This window comes from Vipera berus, assembly GCF_964194415.1.
Source record: "Vipera berus genome assembly, chromosome: 17".
Classification (NCBI taxonomy): Eukaryota; Metazoa; Chordata; class Lepidosauria; order Squamata; family Viperidae; genus Vipera; species Vipera berus.
Window position 1 is genome coordinate 6,869,996 of NC_138220.1, and position 20,291 is coordinate 6,890,286.

The 20,291-nt window shown below is 45.0% G+C and overlaps 1 protein-coding gene across 2 annotated transcripts; it reads right to left on the reverse strand.

Annotated features, from left to right (window-relative positions):
* Positions 1 to 1,302: 1,302 nt before the first annotated feature.
* On the reverse strand, positions 1,303 to 19,910 carry AGTRAP (angiotensin II receptor associated protein). 2 transcript variants are annotated; one of them, XM_081341513.1, is made up of 5 exons: positions 19,832 to 19,910; positions 9,724 to 9,758; positions 7,206 to 7,317; positions 5,068 to 5,269; positions 1,316 to 2,099 (listed from the first exon to the last, which is right to left on the reverse strand). In XM_081341513.1, the coding sequence occupies exons 1-5, from the start codon at positions 19,856 to 19,858 to the stop codon at positions 1,987 to 1,989; spliced, it is 489 nt and encodes a 162-aa protein (XP_081197639.1). In that variant the 5' UTR covers positions 19,859 to 19,910; the 3' UTR covers positions 1,316 to 1,986. The 2 variants fall into 2 exon arrangements, with proteins under 2 accessions (XP_081197640.1, XP_081197639.1); XM_081341514.1 differs by lacking the exon at positions 5,068 to 5,269 and having other exon boundaries at positions 1,303 to 2,099; positions 19,832 to 19,902.
* Between the last annotated feature and the right edge of the window lie 381 nt (positions 19,911 to 20,291).

Sequence of the window (20,291 nt, forward strand, 5' to 3'; positions counted from 1 at the left end):
GAGCTTGTCGATCAGATGGTCGGCAGTTTGGCGGGTCGAATCCCGAGTGCCGCGTAACAGAGTGAGTGCCTGTTACTCGTCCCAACTTCTGCCAACCTAGCAGTTCGAAAGCACATAAAAATGCAAGTAGAAAAATAGGGACCACTCCGGTGGGAAGGGAACAGCGTTCCGTGCACCTTTGGCGTCTAGTCATGCCGGCCACATGACCACGGAGACGTCCTCGGACAAGTGCTGGCTCTTCGGCTTTGAAACGGAGATGAGCACCGGGCCCTAGAGTCAGAAACAACTAGCACGTGTGTGCGGGGGAACCTTTACCTTTACCTATAAGATAACCTTTATTGTCATTTTTTACTGTGGGCACAACGGCACACATCAAAAATGAAATTTAGTGGCCCGTTCTCAAAGTGAAAACGTACATGACACACACCGAGCCACACTACATACAACATATGTATAGACCCACACCCCTGCATATAGATAAGAAATAAATATTAAACACTGCCCATCTTGAATATGTATAACGGAAGGAGGAAGGAGGAAGCTTGAGAATTCACAAGGTTGAAATGAAACTCTGGCTGAGTCTGGATATTCTGCTCCACCTTCTGCTTTAGTGAAAATGTACAAAGCTGTCTTAATTCTGTGGTTTGAGGTTTGTGGCCAGGATCCGCTTTCTCGGGGTACTTCATTGTTGAAAGAAAAGTCTTCATCGTGGTTTAGTCCAAGCTGGGAATAAACAGCATGGCGACTGCTTTAGGACAAAGGTTGCAGTTTATTGAAAGAGGAGAGCCAGACAGGAAGAGGGCTCTGGAAGAAAAAGAGAGTGAGCACACGTAGGGAGTGGGTTTTTATATCCTCCGGAGCCTTTTGCTTGGAGCTGCTTCCTGTTCCTGCTTGAGGCTTTGTATTTCCTGTGTCACGTATTCTGACCCGAGTCTGGGTGTGCCCTTTGGCATCTGTCGGTTAATCCTATTATGTCCTGTCTTAGAGTTTGGGTGGGGTATGTAGATTTTAGGGGTCCCCTCCATTGAGTTCAGCCCCGACACCCATCATTCCCACCCTCACTGGGAATGCTGGGAGCTGTAATCTAAGCCCCCTCCTTCAGACTCCAGAAAGAAACCAAGACTGTGAAAATTGCAATCAAAAGAAAACATTAGCGGGGGGGGGGGGGACATTTAAAAAAAAAGGTTTTAGGCAGTAAATAAATCTTCTGGGAAAAAAACCAGGACTGAAGGGCATCCTTTAAATTCACCCATTTTTTTTTTAGTTGAGGCAGTTCCAGGTCTTACTGACAGCGGTTGATGGGAGTTGAAGGACAGCTTGGATGTCGCAAGACCCCTTCCTCAATTTAGCATTTCCCCTTTTTATTTTTATCTCCCAAACGTCTTCTTCCCGAGGACCACGGAAATCGACAAACTCAGCCCCAGCGAAAGCCACGGAGACCTTTGACAATTGATTTGAGAAACATTTTATTTAAAAAAAAAAAGAAAGAAGCTTGTTTAATTCTCCCTGAAAACCAAATTCCAGAGAGTCTACGCAAACGATGGGAATGGAGGAGCTGCAATTTTTAAGGCAAGGCTTGAGATAAAAGTTCACCACCTCTCTTTATGACCTCCAGCCCTTCCTCCAACCGCCGTCTTCTGCAAACATCAGCCAGGCCAGGTCGGCCACTACTGCCACGAGCCACGCTGGACGACACCGTGGAAAAGCGATGCCTTCCCCCCCCCCCCATGAAAAGCACATTTCGGGGGGGGGACGTTGGTCAAGTCTGTGCGAAGAAGACATTGTTTTAGAAACTCGGCGACTGAGGCAAGGGACGAAGAAAAAGGGGGGAATATTCACATTTTAATATTTTCCTCGCAGGTGGAGGCTCAGCCGGAGAGCGTCGTCTGGAAGGAGAAACTTTCCTTCGAACAGCACACCAGGAGAAAACGGGGCAAGTCTCCTTTCCAAAGAGGGACTGGCTGCTTCAGATTCCCCCGAAGGCCGTCAGTAAGAGGGGGGCTGGGCCCCCCTGCTAGCCACGTCGGGGTATGGGCGCGGCGGGTCTGGCGTCTCAATGGACTGGTAGGCGCTGGTATCCTGGCTGACGCCGAGCACACCTGCAAAGGTGAGATTGAAACACATTTTTAGTGGGAAGGTAGATAACCTTTATTGTCTTTTTTTTTTACTGCTGGCACGATGACACACATCAAAAATGAAATTTAGTTGCCCGCTCTCAAAGTTTATGGCCAGATTGGTGTCTGGCAGTATCACCCACAGCAGCTTAGCTGGATTGTCCCCCCTACCCACCCAACCACACCCCCCTGCCGCCAATCCAGTCAGAGCTGAAGAAGCTTCTTGGATGAGAAGCGAAACGTCTTCAAAGAAAAAACGAAGGGAGTCCAGTTGCCTCCTGGGGAAAAAAAACACCTTTGGGATAATTATTTTTATTTTATTTTTTATTTTAATTCCATTTATATCCCGCCCTTCTCCGAAGACTCAGGGCGGCTTACAAGCTTAGCAGTAGCCTTCATTCTATGTATATGCCTGCTTATTAGGGCTTTCACACACACACCCCAAGCGGCATTATTACAAAGTCAGCTTAATTGCCCCCAACAATCTGGGTCCTCATTTTACCTACCTCGGAAGGATGGAAGGCTGAGTCAACCTTGAGCCTGGTGGGACTCGAACCTGCACTAATGGCAGGCAGCTGGTGTTACTTAAGGAGGCATTAGCCCACTGCTCCACCAAGGCTCTTGTAATTATGACCTGGTTGACGGGGAATCTCCACGGACACTTAGCGAGACGTACTTGGCTGGCAGGCTCTGCGTGGACAAACGTGTTTAGGCTCCACACAACTCTTGCTACCCCAAATGGCATTGGCTGGGTTGACTTCGGTTCGGCACAGCCAAGCCCTGTGTGAACAGGGCTTCGTAGCTACAACTGCTTGCAGCACCGAATTAACCAAATTCGACCCACTAGAGTCTAAATGAAAACACTGACAAAATGTCAAGCGATTAACGGAAGCCAAGCCAAAGGATGTGTGTTAAATAAAACCTGCCAAGCCGGAGGCAGTCCACCTTAAAGAAGCTCATTTCCTTGGGTCTTTGGGACAGTCGTAAACCGGTCCAGAGAACAAGGCACAAACTGGGGCTGAATTGGTTTCAAAATCCGGAGCTCTTATAGGACAGTATAATACAGACGCCATCTTGGAGAATCTGAGAAAAATGTCGCTAGAAGCAGCTCCGTGCCTGAACAGGGACAGATCTGAACATTATGGGATTCCTAAACTGCGGCAGTTGTTGGCGAGGGGTGGAGAACGATGGGGCCTGTAGTCCATTCCCATTGCCACCAGATCACGTTAGGCAATTTGAGGCTTAGATGGACCAAGGAGGCCTGGAAACCTGTGTCTGGACCCACTTCTGGTTTATAGTTTTTTTCTAAGGAGCTGGAAAGTGTGTGTGAGGCTGGGAAGGGAGGCCTGATCCTGCCCAGGTCTCCAAATTCTTCTGAGAGAGTGCAAAAAACACACAGAGACATTTGCACCATTATTCCCCCTCTTAATAACTCCTCTCGCTTCAGCAAAATCAGGGTTCCCAGGTGTAAATATTTGGGTCTGGAATGAGGAGGCAGCTGATCACACATCTTTGCAAAAAATCTTGCTTTAATATTGCACATTTGCAGCCTCCGTGTTACGGGACTGGTAATTAAACAAAGTCCCAGTTGTGCTCCCCTGTTGCAGGAAAAAAGCTAGCTTCTTTAGACGCCTGGCAATGAAGATGCTGAACCCATGAAGACACTCTTTGAGGTTTGGAGGGCTTTGTGCCTCCAGTTATGGAGCATCTAACAGCAGGGGGAGAAGAGGGAGGAGAACATGGATGAGGAAGAGAAGGTGGAGAAGGACAAGAAAAAAGAGAAGATGGGGAGAAAATGAAGGAGAAGATGAAGGAGGAGGAGGAGGAGAAATGATGATGGAGAAAGCGAAGATGGAGCAGAACATGGATGAGGAAGAGAAGATGGAGAAGGACAAGAAGAAAGAGAAGATGGAGAAAATGAAGGAGAAGGAGAAAAAGAAGGGGAAGGAGAAATGGAGAGAAAAGATGGAGGAGAAAGCAAAGATTGAGGAGGACCTGGATGAGGAAGAGAAGATGGGAGGTGGAGGAGAAAATGGAGGAGAAGGACAAGAAGAAAGAGAAATGGAGGAGAAAATGAAGGAGAAGGAGAAGAAGGAAGAGGAGGAAGAGAATGAGAAGATGGGGAGAAAAGATGGTGGAGAAAATGAAAATGGAGGAGAACATGGATGAGGAAGAGAAGATGGAGGAGAAGATGGGCGGTGGAGGAGAAGATGGAGGAGAAGGAGGAGGAGAACGAGAAGATGGGGAGAAAAGATGATGGAGAAAGAGGGTGGAGAAGATGGAGGAGAACATGGATGAGGAAGAGAAGATGGATGAAAAGATGGAGAAAAGGAAGATGAGGACAAGAAGAAAGAGAAGACGGAGGAGAAGGTGGGGAGAAAAGATGAAGGAGAAAGAGAAGGTGAAGAAGATGGAGTACACGGTTGAGGAGGAGAAGATAAAGGAGAAGGAAAAGATGGAAAAAAACAAGATGGAGGAGGAGGAGGAGGAAGAGAAGATGGAGGGGAAGATGCAGGAGAAGGAAAAGAAAGGATGGAGGAGAAGGAGAACATGGGAGCAGAAAACGGAGGAGGCGCGTTGCAAGCAGCAAGCCACAGTCCAAGGGAAGCCACCCATAAAATGGAAGAGAAAGTTGACTTCAAAAGCCACGCAGGAGGGGGAAAGGGTTGGAATCACTACTATCCCGGATCACGTGGCTGGCCGGCGGGCTCTCCAGCTCTGCAAAGGAAGAGAAACCAAATAATAATAAAAAAAATGGGCCGGAGGGCAGGGCGGAAGCGGGCGGGCAAAGCCGAGGAACCGAGGGCCAGAGAGCGCTGGAAACGCAAGCACAACAGCCGGTCATTCCTAGTTGGGCAGGAAAACCCACCAGGTGGACGACAACTCGCCTCCGGGGGGAACAGAAGGACCGTGCCCAGGACAGCTTTGGAGACACGAGACTGTCCCGGCCTACCTAGGTTCAGGGCGTATTCTCCTCCCCGTTCGCGGTACATCTGGTAGGCGAAGAAGCAGGAGAGCGGCTTGAGGAGGAGGCTAAAAATGGCCATGCCGGTGCAAAAGCGAAGGGTGTCGGTCAGCTTCGTTTCCACCACCTGGTAGTAAAGGCTGAAGTGGACGATGTCGGTCAGGATGGTCAACAGCAAGCCGGTCAGGAACTGGAGAAGGAAACACAGCCCAAGAGCAGCGTCAACCGAACCGAACAGCAGACTTGGGAGGGACCTTGGAGGTCTTCTAGTCCAACCCTCTGCTCAAGCAGGAGAGCCTGGGCTATTCTGGACAAACGGATGTCCAGTCTCTTCTCGAAAACCTCCAGCGTTGGAGCATTCACAACTCCAGGAGGCGAGACCTTCCACTGATGAATTGTCCTCGCTGTCAGGAAATTTCTCCCTAGTTCTAGGTTGCTTCTCTCCTGGATTAGTTTTCCATCCGTTGTTTCTTATCTTCTGGTGCTTTGGAAAATAGTGGACCCCCTCCTCTTTCTGACCCCCTGAGATACTGGAAGACTGCTATCACGTCCCCCCTCTTCCTTCTTTTCACTAGATTTATCTAATTCCTGCTGCCATGTTTTATGCATCTTGGTTGCTCTTCTCTGCACTCTTTCTAGAGTCCCAGCATCTTTTATAGAATGGAATGGAATGGAATGGAACGGAACGGAACAGAATAGATGGAATGGAATGGAATGGAATGGAATGGAATGGAATGGAATGGAATAGAATAGAATAGAATAGAATAGAATAGAATAGAATAGAATAGAATAGAATAGAATAGAATAGAATAGAATAGAATAGAATAGAATAATGGAATGGAATGGAATGGAATAGAATAGATGGAATGGAATAGAATAGAATAGAATAGAATAGAATAGAATAGAATAGAATAGAATAGAATAGAATAGAATAGAATAGAATAGAAGAATAGAATAGAATAGAATAATGGAATGGAATGGAATGGAATGCAATAGAATAGAATAGAATAGAATAGAATAGAATAGAATAGAATAGAATAGAATAGAATAGAATAGAATAGAATAGAATAGAATAGAATAGAATAGAATAATGGAATGGAATGGAATAGAATAGAATAGAATAGAATAGAATAGAATAGAATAGAATAGAATAGAATAGAATAGAATAATGGAATAGAATAGAATAGAATAGAATAGAATAGAATAGAATAGAATAGAATAGAATAGAATAGAATAGAACGGAATAGAACGGAATAGAATAGATGGAATGGAATGGAATGGAATGGAATGGAATGGAATAGAATAGAATAGAATAGAATAGAATAGAATAGAATAGAATAGAAAATAGAATAGAATAGAAATATAGAAATAGAATGAATGAATAGAATAAATTGAATAGAGAATGGAATAGAATAGAATAGAACGGAACGGAACAGAATAGATGGAATGGAATGGAATGGAATGGAATGGAATGGAATGGAATGGAATGGAATAGAATAGAATAGAATAGAATAGAATAGAATAGAATAGAATAGAATAGAATAGAATAGAATAGAATAGAATAGAATAGAATAGAAGAATAGAATAGAATAGAATAATGGAATGGAATGGAATGGAATGGAATGGAATGCAATAGAATAGAATAGAATAGAATAGAATAGAATAGAATAGAATAGAATAGAATAGAATAGAATAGAATAGAATAGAATAGAATAGAATAGAATAATGGAATGGAATGGAATGGAATGGAATGGAATGGAATAGAATAGAATAGAATAGAATAGAATAGAATAGAATAGAATAGAATAGAATAATGGAATAGAATAGAATAGAATAGAATAGAATAGAATAGAATAGAATAGAATAGCGTTATTGTCACTTTTAATGCACACTAATCAGCATACATTAAAATGAGATTTTGTTGCATACGGCTCTGAGGATCATCAGCTCCAATATACACGGCATAGAGCAAAACATGGCAACCAAGCATAGCCTTAACAAGGCATTGCAAAGAGGCACTGACCACTTTATGTGGCTAACCCCAGCTTTCTGCAAGGCTCCCCGTTCTCAACCAACCCTTCTTCCGGCTGGCTACCGAATCAAAGCCCCCACAGAGATTCACAAACCATGAAGATGGCATCCACCGAGTCGCGCTGCGCAATCGCCCAGACGCCCAGGGCAAAGACGGTGTAGTTACTCCAGGCGTAGGTTTGCGGTAACCAGTAGTCCATGCAGCCCCTGCAAGCAGAAGACGGTTTGATCTGTGCCCTCCGCCATCCCAACCTACCTCACAGGGTTGTTGTGGAGGAAAGTAGGAGCAGTCAATGGAGGAAGCTGGATTGGCTTAACAACCGGGTTACCAACAACTGTGGCAAGGAAGGTCATAAAATAGGGCAAAACTCACTTAACTGTCCCACTTAACAACAGAAATATTTGGCTCAATTGTGGTCGTAAGTCGAGGACCACCTATAATAATGTAACGTAAAGGTAATAATAAACAGAATAAAGCTGGAAGGGGCCTTGGAGGTCTTCTAGTCCAACCTCCAGCTCAAGCAGAAGACCCTATACCCCATTCTGGAGAAATGGTTATCCAAACTCTTTTTAAAAGCCTCCAGTGATGGAGCACCCACAACTTCTAGTGGCAAGCTGTCCCACTGGTTGATTGTTCTCATTGTTAGGAAGTTTCTCCTTAATTCCAGGTTGCTTCTCTCTTTGATCAGCTTCCAACCATTGTTTCTCGTCCTTCCCTCTGGTGCTTTGGAGAAGAATGTGACCCCCTCTTCTTCCTTGGGGCAGCCCCTCAGATACTGGAACGCCGCTATCCTGTCACCCCTATTTCTTCTTTCGTTTAGACTAGCCAAACCCAAATCCCGCAGCCGTTCTTCTATGTTTTAGTCTCCAGGCCTTGGATCATCTTAGTTGCTCTTCTCTGCACTTTTTCCAAAGTCTCAACAAAGTGACGCAAACTGGACGCAGTATTCCAGGTGTGGCCTTACTAAGGCTTTATAAAAAGATCCTTTGGTGTTTTCTCCTCTGTTAGCATATGAGATCAGACTATCAAGGACGCCTCAAAACTGCCCCTGTCTCGTTGCCGGCCAGGCTGCACATTCTTTGACCCACACAGGCTTCTCTGGGGTCCCACTTTTCACCAATCTGCACTGTTTATATCAAAACCAGACTTTCTACTCCTCGTTTAATGTATAACATGGAGGCAGTGTACCCGTGGCAGAGATAATAATAATAATAATAATAATAATAATAATAATAATAATAATAATAATAATAATAATAAAGTTGGAAGGGACCTTGGAGGTCATCTAGTCCAACCCCCTGCTCAGGCAGGAAGCCCCATACCATTTCAGACAAATGGCTGTCCAGTCTCTTCTTAACGACTTCCCGTGTTGGAGCATTCACAGCTTCTGGAGACAAGTTGTTCCACTGGTTAATTGTTCTAACTGTCAGGAAGTTTCTCCTTAGTTCTAGGTTGCTTCTCTCCTTGATTAGTTTCCATCCGTTGCTTCTTGTCCGGCCTTCAGGGGCTTTGGAGAAGAGCTTGACTCCCTCTTCTTTGGGGCAGCCCCTGAGATATTGCAACACTGCTATCATGTCCCCCTCGCCCTTCTCTTCATTAAACTAGACACAGCCAAATCTAGCAACCGTTCTTGGTATGTTTTAGCCTCCAGCCCCTTATCATCTTTGTTGCTCTTCTCTGTACTCTTTCCAGAGTCTCAACATCTTTTTTTACATCGTGGTGACCAAAACTGGATGCCGTATTCCAGGTGTGGGCTTACCAAGGCTTTGTAAAGTGGTATTAACACTTCACGTGACCTTGATTCTGTCCCTCTGTTAATGCAGCCTAGAATTATGTTGGCTTTTTTGGCAGCTGCAGCACAGCGCTGGCTCCTATTTAAGGGATTGTCCACTAGGACTCCGAGATCCCTCTCACAGTTGCTACTATTGAGCAAGGTACCACCTATACCACAGGTCTGCAACCCGCGGCTCCAGAGCCGCATGCGGCTCTTTCAGCCGTCTCCTGCGGCTCCCAGTCCTCTGCCATGTGCAGTCCAAAAAAAAAAAAGTGGGACTAAAAAAATTTATTTTATTTTTATTTTATTTTAATTCCATTTATATCCCGCCCTTCTCCGAAGACTCAGGGTGGCTTACAAGCTTAGCAGTAGCCTTCATTCTATGTATATGCCTGCTTATTAGGGCTTTCACACCCCCTCCAAGCGGCATTATTACAAAGTCAGCTTAATTGCCCCCAACAATCTGGGTCCTCATTTTACCTACCTCGGAAGGATGGAAGGCTGAGTCAACCAATCAATTCAAATATGCAGGGTAGGTGCATATCTCACCTTGGCTCCACTCTTCAGTCAAACCCTGTTCTGCGCATGCGCGCATGTATGCACATGTGCACACATTTTTTTGCGGCTCCCAGTTTTTCCTTTTGTGAGGGAACCGGTTCCGAGTGGCTCTTTCACTGTTTCAGGTTGCTGACCCCTGTAACTATACCTGTACATTTGATTTTTCTTGCCTAAATGTATTAATCTTACGTAAATGTAGAACAATGACATTGCGCAATTGTTTCGACACCACCCACCCACCCCACCCCTCCAAATTCCAGAGTATGACTGTGTCACTCACCATATGGTCAAGAGCCAGTGAACCAGGACAATTGCCTGAAAGTGAAACAGAAGGAATTAAATACCCATTTTGACCAACTTTTCTTATTCCAAGGATATTATTCATTGGGAACGTTCACCTATGTCTCTTTTCCGCCAAATCTCTATGAATTCCAGATGTGTGTGTTTGTGGTTTTTTGTTTTTAAAATGGGAACTCTTTAAAAGCCCAAATCAACTCAGCTTTGGATCTGGGCTAATCTGGAGGGGCGCCAGGTTGGTGAAAGGGGTTGTGCAAAAATACACACACACACACACACACACACACACACACACACACAAACACTTGAATGAAGCTTCACACCAGTATGCCAAATTTGCTGCTACGTTCCTAGAAGTTTCCTCCAAACTCAGCGATAAAAATAACATGCCCTAATTATTTAACACATTTATTTTATGTGGAAAGCGCTTACAAACCCTAATCTGTTTTATTCTGTATAGAAAATTGATCTCGAGCATCATTAGCTCAGTGAATTATCTCGGTTACGGTGGCGAGGAATCCTTTGAAAACCAGGAAACAGGAAGTTTGTATCTTTGACCCCGCATGAGCAAGCAAGCAAGCAACAAGGCCAATATTATTCATTTTTAAAAAATATTTTTTTTCACATCACACGTTCCCCACGGCTGGCTCTAGGCATTTTTTTTAAAAACAACAACAACAAACAAACAAAACTGTAACACAATTAGTCATGCCACCAGACTGCGGATCCAGCAAAGATGAAAACATCTGGGCAGGCGTATTAAACCAAGAGAATTTAAAAAATAACCACCATTTCAGATCCAGAGCGCAATTTCATTTAAGCTTGTGGGCATGCATCACACTGGTTCGCATTTCAGGAATCACAAAAAAGCTACCCGACAACCAATAAATCAGTATCGTGCCTTAAGATTCAGGAATAATAAACCAGTTGCACAGGTGTAAAGGAGCACATCTGGGGGAAAAACGGGAAAGCTAGGGAGAGAGATCGATCCTAAATGCAGCTGGATCATCTCTGAATAATATCTGCAGAAGTGAATCCATTTTAAAAAAACAAACATGATTTAGTTCCTAAAATTTCACCAGGCCAGGAAAAGAGGCTTAAAAACCACAAGGCTCTCTTCTTTTATGCCAAATTCCCCCAAATTTCTTTCTTCCTGCAGTCAAATCTATGTTGAAATACCTTTCACTTTCTCTTCTTGAACAATTTCCCACCCCAGATGCTGGAATTTGCTAATAGATGATTAAGGTTTTTTTTCTTCTTGCATTCTTAAAAAATACTTCCGAACAGACCTCAAACACCCTTCCTTTTACTTCTGAACTGCTTCTATCCTGGCTTAAAATTCTGATTTGTAGCCTGGAAATAAATGTTCCTAAATTCATTTCTGATGGATTTTCAGCTTTTTTTTTAAGTGGTAGCTAAAATGTAGACTTGTTGTTGTTGTTGTTAGTTGCGAAGTCGTGTCCGACCCATCGCGACCCTATGGACAACGTTCCTCCAGGCCTTCCTGTCCTCTACCATCTTCTGGAGTCCATCTAAGCTCACGCCAACTGCTTCAGTGACTCCATCCAGCCACCTCATTCTCTGTCGTCCCCTTCTTCTATTGCCCTCAATCTTTCCCAGCATTAGGCTCTTCTCCAGTGAGTCCTTCCTTCTCATTAGGTGGCCAAAGTATTTGAGTTTTAGCTTCAGGATCTGGCCTTCTAAAGAGCAGTCAGGGTGGATCTCCTCTAGGACTGACCGGTTTGATCGCCTTGCAGTCCAAGGAACTCGCAGGAGTCTTCTCCAGCACCACAGTTCAAAGGCTTCAATTCTTTGGCGCTCAGCCTTTCTTATGGTCCAGCTTTCACTGCCATACATTGCAACTGGGAAGACCATAGCCTTGACTATACGCACTTTTGTTGACAGGGTGATGTCTCTGCTTTTTAGTGTGCTGTCTAGATTTGCCATGGCTTTCCTCCCAAGGAGCAAGCATCTTTTAATTTCTTGGCTACAGTCCCCATCTGCAGTGATCTTGGAGCCCAGGAAAATAAAATCTGTCACTACCTCCATTTCTTCCCCATCTATTTGCCAGGAATTGAGAGGGCCGGATGCCATGATCTTGGTTTTCTTAATGTTTAGTTTCAACCCAAGTTTTGCACTCTCCTTCTTCACCCGCAACAAGAGGCTCTTTAGTTCCTCTTCACTTTCTGCCATTAGAGTGGTATCATCTGCATATCTTAGGTTGTTGATGTTTCTTCCGGCAATCTTAATTCCAACTTTTGATTCATCTAGCCCTGCCTTTCTCATGATGTGCTCTGCATATAAGTTAAATAGGCAAGGCGACAGTATACAGCCTTGCCGGACTCCTTTCCCAATTTTGAACCAATCAGTGGTTCCGTGTCCAGTTCTCACTGTTGCTTCTTGGCCCGCATATAGGTTTCTCAAGAGACAAATAAGATGGTCTGGTATGCCCATCTCTTTAAGGACTTGCCACAGTTTGTTATGATCCACACAATCAAAGGCTTTAGCATAGTCAATGAAGCAGAAGTAGATGTTTTTCTGGAACTCCCTAGCTTTCTCCATGATCCAGCGTATGTTGGCAATTTGATCTCTAGTTCCTCTGCCTTTTCGAAATCCTGCCTGTACTTCTGGTAGTTCTCGATCCACATACTGCTGGAGTCTAGCTTGTAGAATTTTAAGCATAACTTTACTAGCATGAGAAATGAGTGCAATGGTGCGATAGTTTGAACATTCTTTGGCACTGCCTTTCTTTGGAATTGGAATGTAAACTGATCTTTTCCAATCCTGTGGCCACTGTTGAGTTTTCCAAATTTGCTGGCAAATTGAGTGTAGCACTTTTACTGCATCGTCTTTTAAGATTTTGAATAGCTCAGCTGGAATACTGTCACCTCCACTAGCTTTGTTGTTGCTCAGCTTTTCTAAGGCCCACTTCACTTCACATTCTAGGATGTCTGGCTCGAGGTCAGTGACCACCTCATTGTGATTATCAGGGATGTTAAGCTCATTCTTGTATAGTTCTTCTGTGTAATTTTGCCACCTCTTCTTAATCTCTTCCGCCTCTGTTAGGTCCCTGCCATTTTGGTCCTTTATCATGCCCATTTTTGCATGAAATGTTCCTTTCATCTCTCCAATTTTCTTGAAAAGATCTCTGGTCCTCCCTATTCTATTGTTTTCTTCTATTTCTTTGCACTGTTCATTTAAGAAGGCATTCTTATCTCTTCTAGCTAGTCTCTGGAATTCTGCATTCAATTGGGCGTATCTTTCTTTTTCTCCCTTGCCTTTCGCTTCCCTCCTTTCCTCAGCTATTTGCAAAGCTTCCTCAGACAGCCATTTTGCTTTCTTGCATTTCTTTTTCTTTGGGATGGTTTTGGTTGCTACCTGTTGTACAATGTTGCGAACCTCTGTCCATAGTTCTTCAGGCACTCTGTCTATCAGATCTAATTCCTTAAATCTATTTGTCACCTCTACTGTATATTCAACAGGGATATGATTTAATTCATACCTGACTGGCCTAGCGCTTTTCCCTACTTTCTTTAATTTAAGCCTAAACTTTGCAACAAGAAGCTCATGGTCTGAGCCACAGTCAGCTCCTGGTCTTGTTTTTACTGACTGTATAGAGCTTCTCCATCTTTGGCTGCAGAGCATATAGTCAATCTGATTTCTGTGTTGACTGTCTGGTGATGTCCATGTGTAAAGCCGTCTCTTGGGTTGTTGGAAAAGAGTGTTTGCTATGACCATCGTATTCTCTTGACAAAATTCTATCAGCCTGTGCCCTGCTTCATTTTGTACTCCAAGGCCAAACTTGCCTGTTATTCCAGTTATCTTTTGGCTTCCTACTTTAGCATTCCAATCCCCCATGATGATAAGGACATCATTTCTGGGTGTTAGTTCTATAAGGTGCTGTAGGGCTTCATAGAACTGGTCAATTTCATCCTCTTCAGCACCGGTGGTTGGGGCATAGACTTGGACTACTGTGATATTGAATGGTTTGCCTTGGATTCGAACTGAGATCATTCTGTCATTTTGAGGATTGTATCCCAGTATTGCTTTTCCTACTCTTTTATTGACTATGAAGGCTACTCCATTTCTTCTGAGGGATTCTTGCCCGCAGTAGTATACCTGATGGTCATCTGAATTAAATTCACCCATTCCTGTCCATTTTAGTTCGCTGATACCTAAGATGTCGATGTTTAGTCTTGTCATCTCTTGTTTGACCACGTCCAGCTTTCCTTGATTCATGGATCTTACATTCCAGGTTCCTATGGAGAAAAAATCTTTACAGCATCGGACTTTCCTTTCACCACCAGACACATCCACAGCTGAGCGTCCTTTCGGCTTTGGCCCAGTCGCTTCATTCTTTCTGGCGCTACTAGTACTAGCCCTCTGCTCTTCCCCAGTAGCATATTGGACGCCTTCCGACCTGAGGGGCTCATCTTCCAGCGTCATATCGTTTTGCCTTTTGGTACTGTCCATAGGGTTTTCATGGCAAAGATACTGGAGTGGGTTGCCATTTCCTTCTCCAGTGGATCACGTTTTGTCAGAACTCTCTGCTATGACCTGTCCGTCTTGGGTGGCCCTGCACGGCATAGCTCATAGCTTCATTGAATTACGCAAGCCCCTTCGCCACGACAAGGCAGTAATCCATGAAGGGGAAAATGTAGACTAGGAAGATAAAAATACGGATATTGTTGGCCTGCTTCCATACCATCTACCTGCTATTCATTCTTTTTCAAAAATCCTAAAGGAGTGAAACATAGTGGGATGTATTTATCATTTATTTCCTCTTGGGGGGAAAACAAAATCTGATTATATGAGCCGGCAAGTCTTTTAGAGGGCTCTCACAGAAAATCCACCCATAAAAAGCTGCTCAGTTAATTAAAATCCACCCGGGGTGTTTACAGGGCAGCGTTATTAAAATGAAAAGCCCCAGTGCACGCGCAGAGCACATTCGACAAATTTAATTGCCCCCTTGCGGCTTCCAAAATTAAAATAGGAGTGGGAGGGCTGTCTGTGCCTACAGGGAGGGAAATAAATGTTTCATAATCCTTAATTGCATTTTTCCCATTAAAAACACAATATTAAAACAAAAAACAAAAAACAGAGATGGCAGCTTTTACAAACCTCGAGATCGCTTTGTAAGTGTTCCCAGTTCCAAAATTGCTTAGCCTGATTTTTACGGATGGTTTTCACGCCTCTCCCAGATCCTGAAGGCTGTGCAATTCCGCATTTATTATTATTTATTGCACGTATTTATAAAGCTGGCCAACTCACACACGGGGTGGCTTACTCACATAGTGTCCCATTGCCGTCTCATCTGCCAATTGTTCCTTTTCCTAGATCCAGACCGTCACTCATGCTTTAATCAGCTCATGACTTGATTACTGCAACACACTCCACCTGGGGCTGCCCTTGAAGACCATCTGAAGGCTTCAGCGGGTCCAGCCTGCAGCAGTGCAAGCAGCAACGGGCAGGAACGTGTCTCTTCTCTGTCCTGGCACCTCTCCTCGGGCACAAGGGCATCCCGGTGATGTGAATGGCCCCCAGCAGGCCAAGGGTGGGTTGCTAGTTGTGTTGGTATACGTTTTTCCTCCGTGTGTGTGTGTGTGTGTGTGTGTGTTCACCAGATTTACCATCATGTTTGCTGCTATAGTGTAGCCTCTGTTTTTGATTAAATACTGGTTTTGTAGTTATGCTGCAAGTAACCAAGGAAGGAAGGAAGGAAGGAAGGAAGATGGGATGGGATGGGATGGATGGAAAGGAGGGAGGGAAGGAGAGATGGGATGGATAGATTGGTGGATGGATGGATGGATGGAAAGACAGAGGGGATGAAGGAAGGAAGGAAGGAAGGAAGGAAGGAAGGAAGGAAGGAAGGAAAGAAGGAGAGATGGGATGGGATGGATAGATTAGTGGATGGATGGATGGAAAGAGGGAGGGGATGAAGGAAGGAAGGAAGGAAGGAAGGAGGTGGGATGGGATGGATGGAAAGGAGGGAGGGAGGGAAGGAGAGATGGGATGGATAGATTGGTGGATGGATGGAAAGGGAGGGGATGAAGGAAGGAAGGAAGGAAGGAAGGAAGGAAGGAAGGAGGTGGGATGGGATGGATGGAAAGGAGGGAGGGAGGGAAGGAGAGATGGTATGGATAGATTGGTGGATGGATGGAAAGGGAGGGGATGAAGGAAGGAAGGAAGGAAGGAAGGAAGGAAGGAAGGAATGAAGGAAGGAAGGAAGGAAGGAAGGAGAGATGGGATGGGATGGATAGATTAGTGGATGGATGGATGAATGGATGGATGGAAGGGAAGGAAGAAAGGAGAGATGGGATGGATAGACTGATGGATGGATGAATGGCTGGCTGGAGGAATGAATGAATGAATGAATGAGCGATGGGATGTATAGATTGGTGGAAGGGAGGGAGGGAGGGAGGGAGGGAGGAAGGAAGGAGAGATGGGATGGATAGATTAGTGGATGGATGGATGAATGGATGAGAGGGAGGGAGGAAGGAAGGGAGGAAGGAAGGAGGGAGGGAAGGAAAGAAGGAAGGCCTTCAAAGCAAATCTTTAGAGAAGTGCCAAGTCTCTTATCACAATCCTAGGGGAGCAGCTTTTCCAAATCATTCTCATGTCCAAACAAAATTTAAACCAGGAAGTAAGAGCAACACACACACACACACACACACACACACACACGTAGAATGAGGAAAGGAAAGGAAATTTGGGCAATGCTGAGGGAATCCTGACTCTTGGCCCCAGGAGAACCTCCCGTAGGACTTCAAGACGGCTAAAAAAGAATCTGGCAATTCTGGTTCGTTCGTTTTGTCTCCTCTGCCGGTTTTTCGGCGTCACGCTTTCCTTGCGTGGCATCTGAGCCATCCGCTCGAAAACAAGTGACTCAAGTGTGTATTTCCACACACCGGGAAGAAACGGCCTGGCCTGTGTGGGGGGAGCCCCATGGAGTCTCTGTCACATTTTTAGGCAATTGTGAAATTTTGGCGGATGCTCAGCCGGGCTGCTGAGCTAAGAGTTTCTTTGGGGCCAGCTTCTGCCACAAAAAGCCTTTTGAGGAAGCCAAGCAGAAATAAAACTCCCTTCGGCCCCTTGCCCAAGTCTTCAAACTCTTTCAGGGTAGACTGCCTCTGAACAAAGAGGCTCTATCGACATCTAGGGAGGTTCTCGGTCACGGTTTGTCCCAAAGGTGTGTGGTTTTTTTCCCCCCTTCAAAAGGCAGCTTTTGAAGACGTTTGGCTTCACATCCGAGAAGCTTCTTCAGTTTCCGACTGACCTTCACTCAGTTCAGTCGGAACTGAGGAAGCTCCTTGGATGAGAAGGGAAACGTTTTCAAAGAGAGAGAGAAAAAAAACAACCCAAGAAAGTCCAGTTGCCTTTTTGAAAAAGCAACACGGAAGTGCAATGTTAGGGGGAGTGCAATGGTGAACAGAATGTGAAGGCTGTGTGTGTATATAATGCACGTTCTTATTTGTGGTTTTCACTTGTGTGTAATGCGCACGGTGGACAGCACTTAATTTCGTTGTGAGTTACACAATGAGAATAAAGATATTCTATTCTATTCTATTCTATTCTATTCTATTCTATTCTATTCTATTCTATTCTATTCTATTCTATTCTATTCTATTCTATTCTATTCTATTCTATTCCATTCTATTCTATTATTCTATTCTATTCTATTCTATTCTCTATTCAATTTATTCTATTCATTCATTCTATTTCTATATTTCTATTCTATTCTATTTTCTATTCTATTCTATTCTATTCTATTCTATTCTATTCTATTCTATTCTATTCTATTCTATTCTATTCTATTCTATATCCTCTTACATTCCATTCCATTCTCTATTCAATTTATTCTATTCATTCATTCTATTCTATTTCTATTCATTCATTCTATTCTATTTCTATATTTCTATTCTATTCTATTCTATTTTCTATTCTATTCTATTCTATATCCTCTTATATTCCATTCCATTCTCTATTCCATTTATTCTATTCATTCTATTTCTATTTCTATTCTATAATTCTATTCTATTCTATTCTATTCTATTCTATTCTATTCTATTCTATTCTATTCTATTCTATTCTATTCTATTCTATTCTATTCTATTCTATTTTTATATTCTATTCTATGTTAATCTACTTTTAGCTCCAGGAGCAAATTGTTTAGGTTCAGGAGCCAAACAGCCCAATTTTTAACCAATCCTAGGGTCTTATCCAAATTAAACCACAAAACTCAATAAAGGTTTTTAAAGTTTTTTTAAAAAAAAATCAGAAAAAAAATGTGCATTTAAAAATCTCCGCTGATCAGTTCTGCTTCTTTTGTTGCTCTTCGTTTGCAGAGTGTTAATTAACAGCCAAGCCGAGCCAAGAGTTAAGGCATCTTCCCCCCCACACACACACACATGATAAAGTTAATCAGTGTTAGTCTGTTAAACCCAGGACTACACAGGGGACTACGCCAGGACTACATAGCGGGGGGGGGAAAAAGCAAGTGTAACTTCTCCCAAACAAAGAGACCCATTTTATTCAAAGGCCCCCAAACCGTTTTTTCCCCCAAGGTTTCCGCGATTTCAGAAATACAATGTAACGGCCTCAGGGAAAGGGATGTATCCTAATGGCAAGGCCGCATCCTCCCTGCATTTAAAAAGTTAGCCCATCAAAATCGGGGTGGGATCCTGGCTTGTAGGGCTGGCTTTCCATCCAGAGGGGGGAAAAAAGTTCAGCTAGGGCAGCAAATTAAGGGAGAGAAGCCACCCTGAGTCTTCGGAGAAGGGCGGGATATAAATGGAATTAAAATAAAATAAAATAAAATTTAGCCCAGGGGTAGGCAACCTTGGCTCTTTGATGACTCATGGACCTCAACTCCCAGAATTCCTGAGCCAGCTGATTTAGCCACTTGAAGGGGGTGGGTGGGTGGGGTGCAGACTTCAACTCGGTATACAAATTTAATAAATAATAATAATAATAATAAATAATAACTCCCAGAATTCCCCAGCCTAGCCTAAGCCTAGCACAGCAGGTTGGGGGATTCTGGGAGTTGAAGTCCGCACTCCTTCTTCAAGTCGTGGATTCCCTGCCCCGACGCACCTGGGTTACAGCAGGCGGTGCAAGGAGGTCGTCACTTGGGGATGGCCCAAGAGTGATCTGAAGGTTCACACACACACCCTCCTCACTCAGTTTCCAACACTCCCCCCTCTTATCAACACAACCACTTCCTGCGGTTGTGCGCGAGAGGTCTGTCGCACACAGCAACGTGCCAAGGAAACCTATGGCTTGGATTCCACCCAGGGAGTCATTCCCAAGACTTACAACTTACAGCTGGGAGGGGGGGGAGGAGGAGGAAGAGGAGGAAGGGGAGGAAGAGCCAGCGGGCCTACCTTGCAGGGGTGTCAGGGGGATGGGCAGGTTTTTATTTTTGTATTTTTATTGTTTTATTTTTGGTTTTTTTTAAATAAATGTAGTGTATTAATTGTTTTAACGGGCAACTATTTAATCCTTTTTTTTTAACATTTGTAACTTTGTATTTGATTCTTGCCCTGTGCACCGCCCTGAGTCCTTCGGGAGAAGGGCGGTATAGAAATATTAATAAAATAAAAATCAAATTAAAAAAAAGCTTATCTTCGCCCCAACTGCCAAGGTCTGCACGTTTGCAGCTGGACCCTACGCACCCCTTTGCACGTGCGTGTGCGTGTTTTTGTGTGTGTGTGTGTATGTGTTTGTGTGTGTGTGTTTGTGTATGTGTGTGTGCCGCTTTCTTGCTCTCCTCGCCCCACTTTGCCCTGGCTGACTTAGCCAACCCGCCGGCCGGCAGGTGGCTCGGCTCCCCTCGCCCTGCCCCCGTCCCCACGTTCCCGCAACGCCCACCCGAGGTTCTCGCGTGTCTGCGGGGAGGCAGAGAGCAGACACGCGCATCCCGCCCGCTCGCCTTCCGGGTTTCTGCGACCCGCTGCGACCCGCCAGGAAGCGTGTCCCGATCCTCTCCGCAAGCCAAATTCCCGCTCCTGGGTCAAAGAGGGTCGTGGGAACGCCTCCACCCAGGGCACCCGCGCCCCCTCCGCACCTGGCCAGGTGAAATCTCGACCTACCTTCAAGTTAACGGCGGGGATCTCCATAGCGAAGGAGCCTGGAGCTACCGCCGCCTTCCCCTTCTTCTTTCCCGGCCAGCCTTGCCCCGCCCCGGCCTGCCTCCGTCCCTTCTCCTCCTCCTCCTCCTCCTCCTCCTCCGGGAAGGGCAGCCCCAAAGTCCGGCCCGCCTGCGAAGCGGAGCCGCTCCGGAGCGACGGCTTCCCCGAGGCGGCGAGCCTCTGAGCTTGTGCAGAGGGCTCTCTCCCTTCCCGGGAAATCAGCCGGCCCTTCCTTGTAGCAACTCTTATTCTCCCTTTTCCCGAACTGCCACTTGCAACCCGCGTTCCTGTGCCGGTTGGCCCCATCCTTACGACCTGGCTTGCCCCCGTCCTTAAGTGAATCGCCGCCCTTGTTTAGTCACCCCGTCGTTAAGCGAATCCGGATTCCCCGCTGATTTGGCTGGTCTGAAGGGGATCGCGC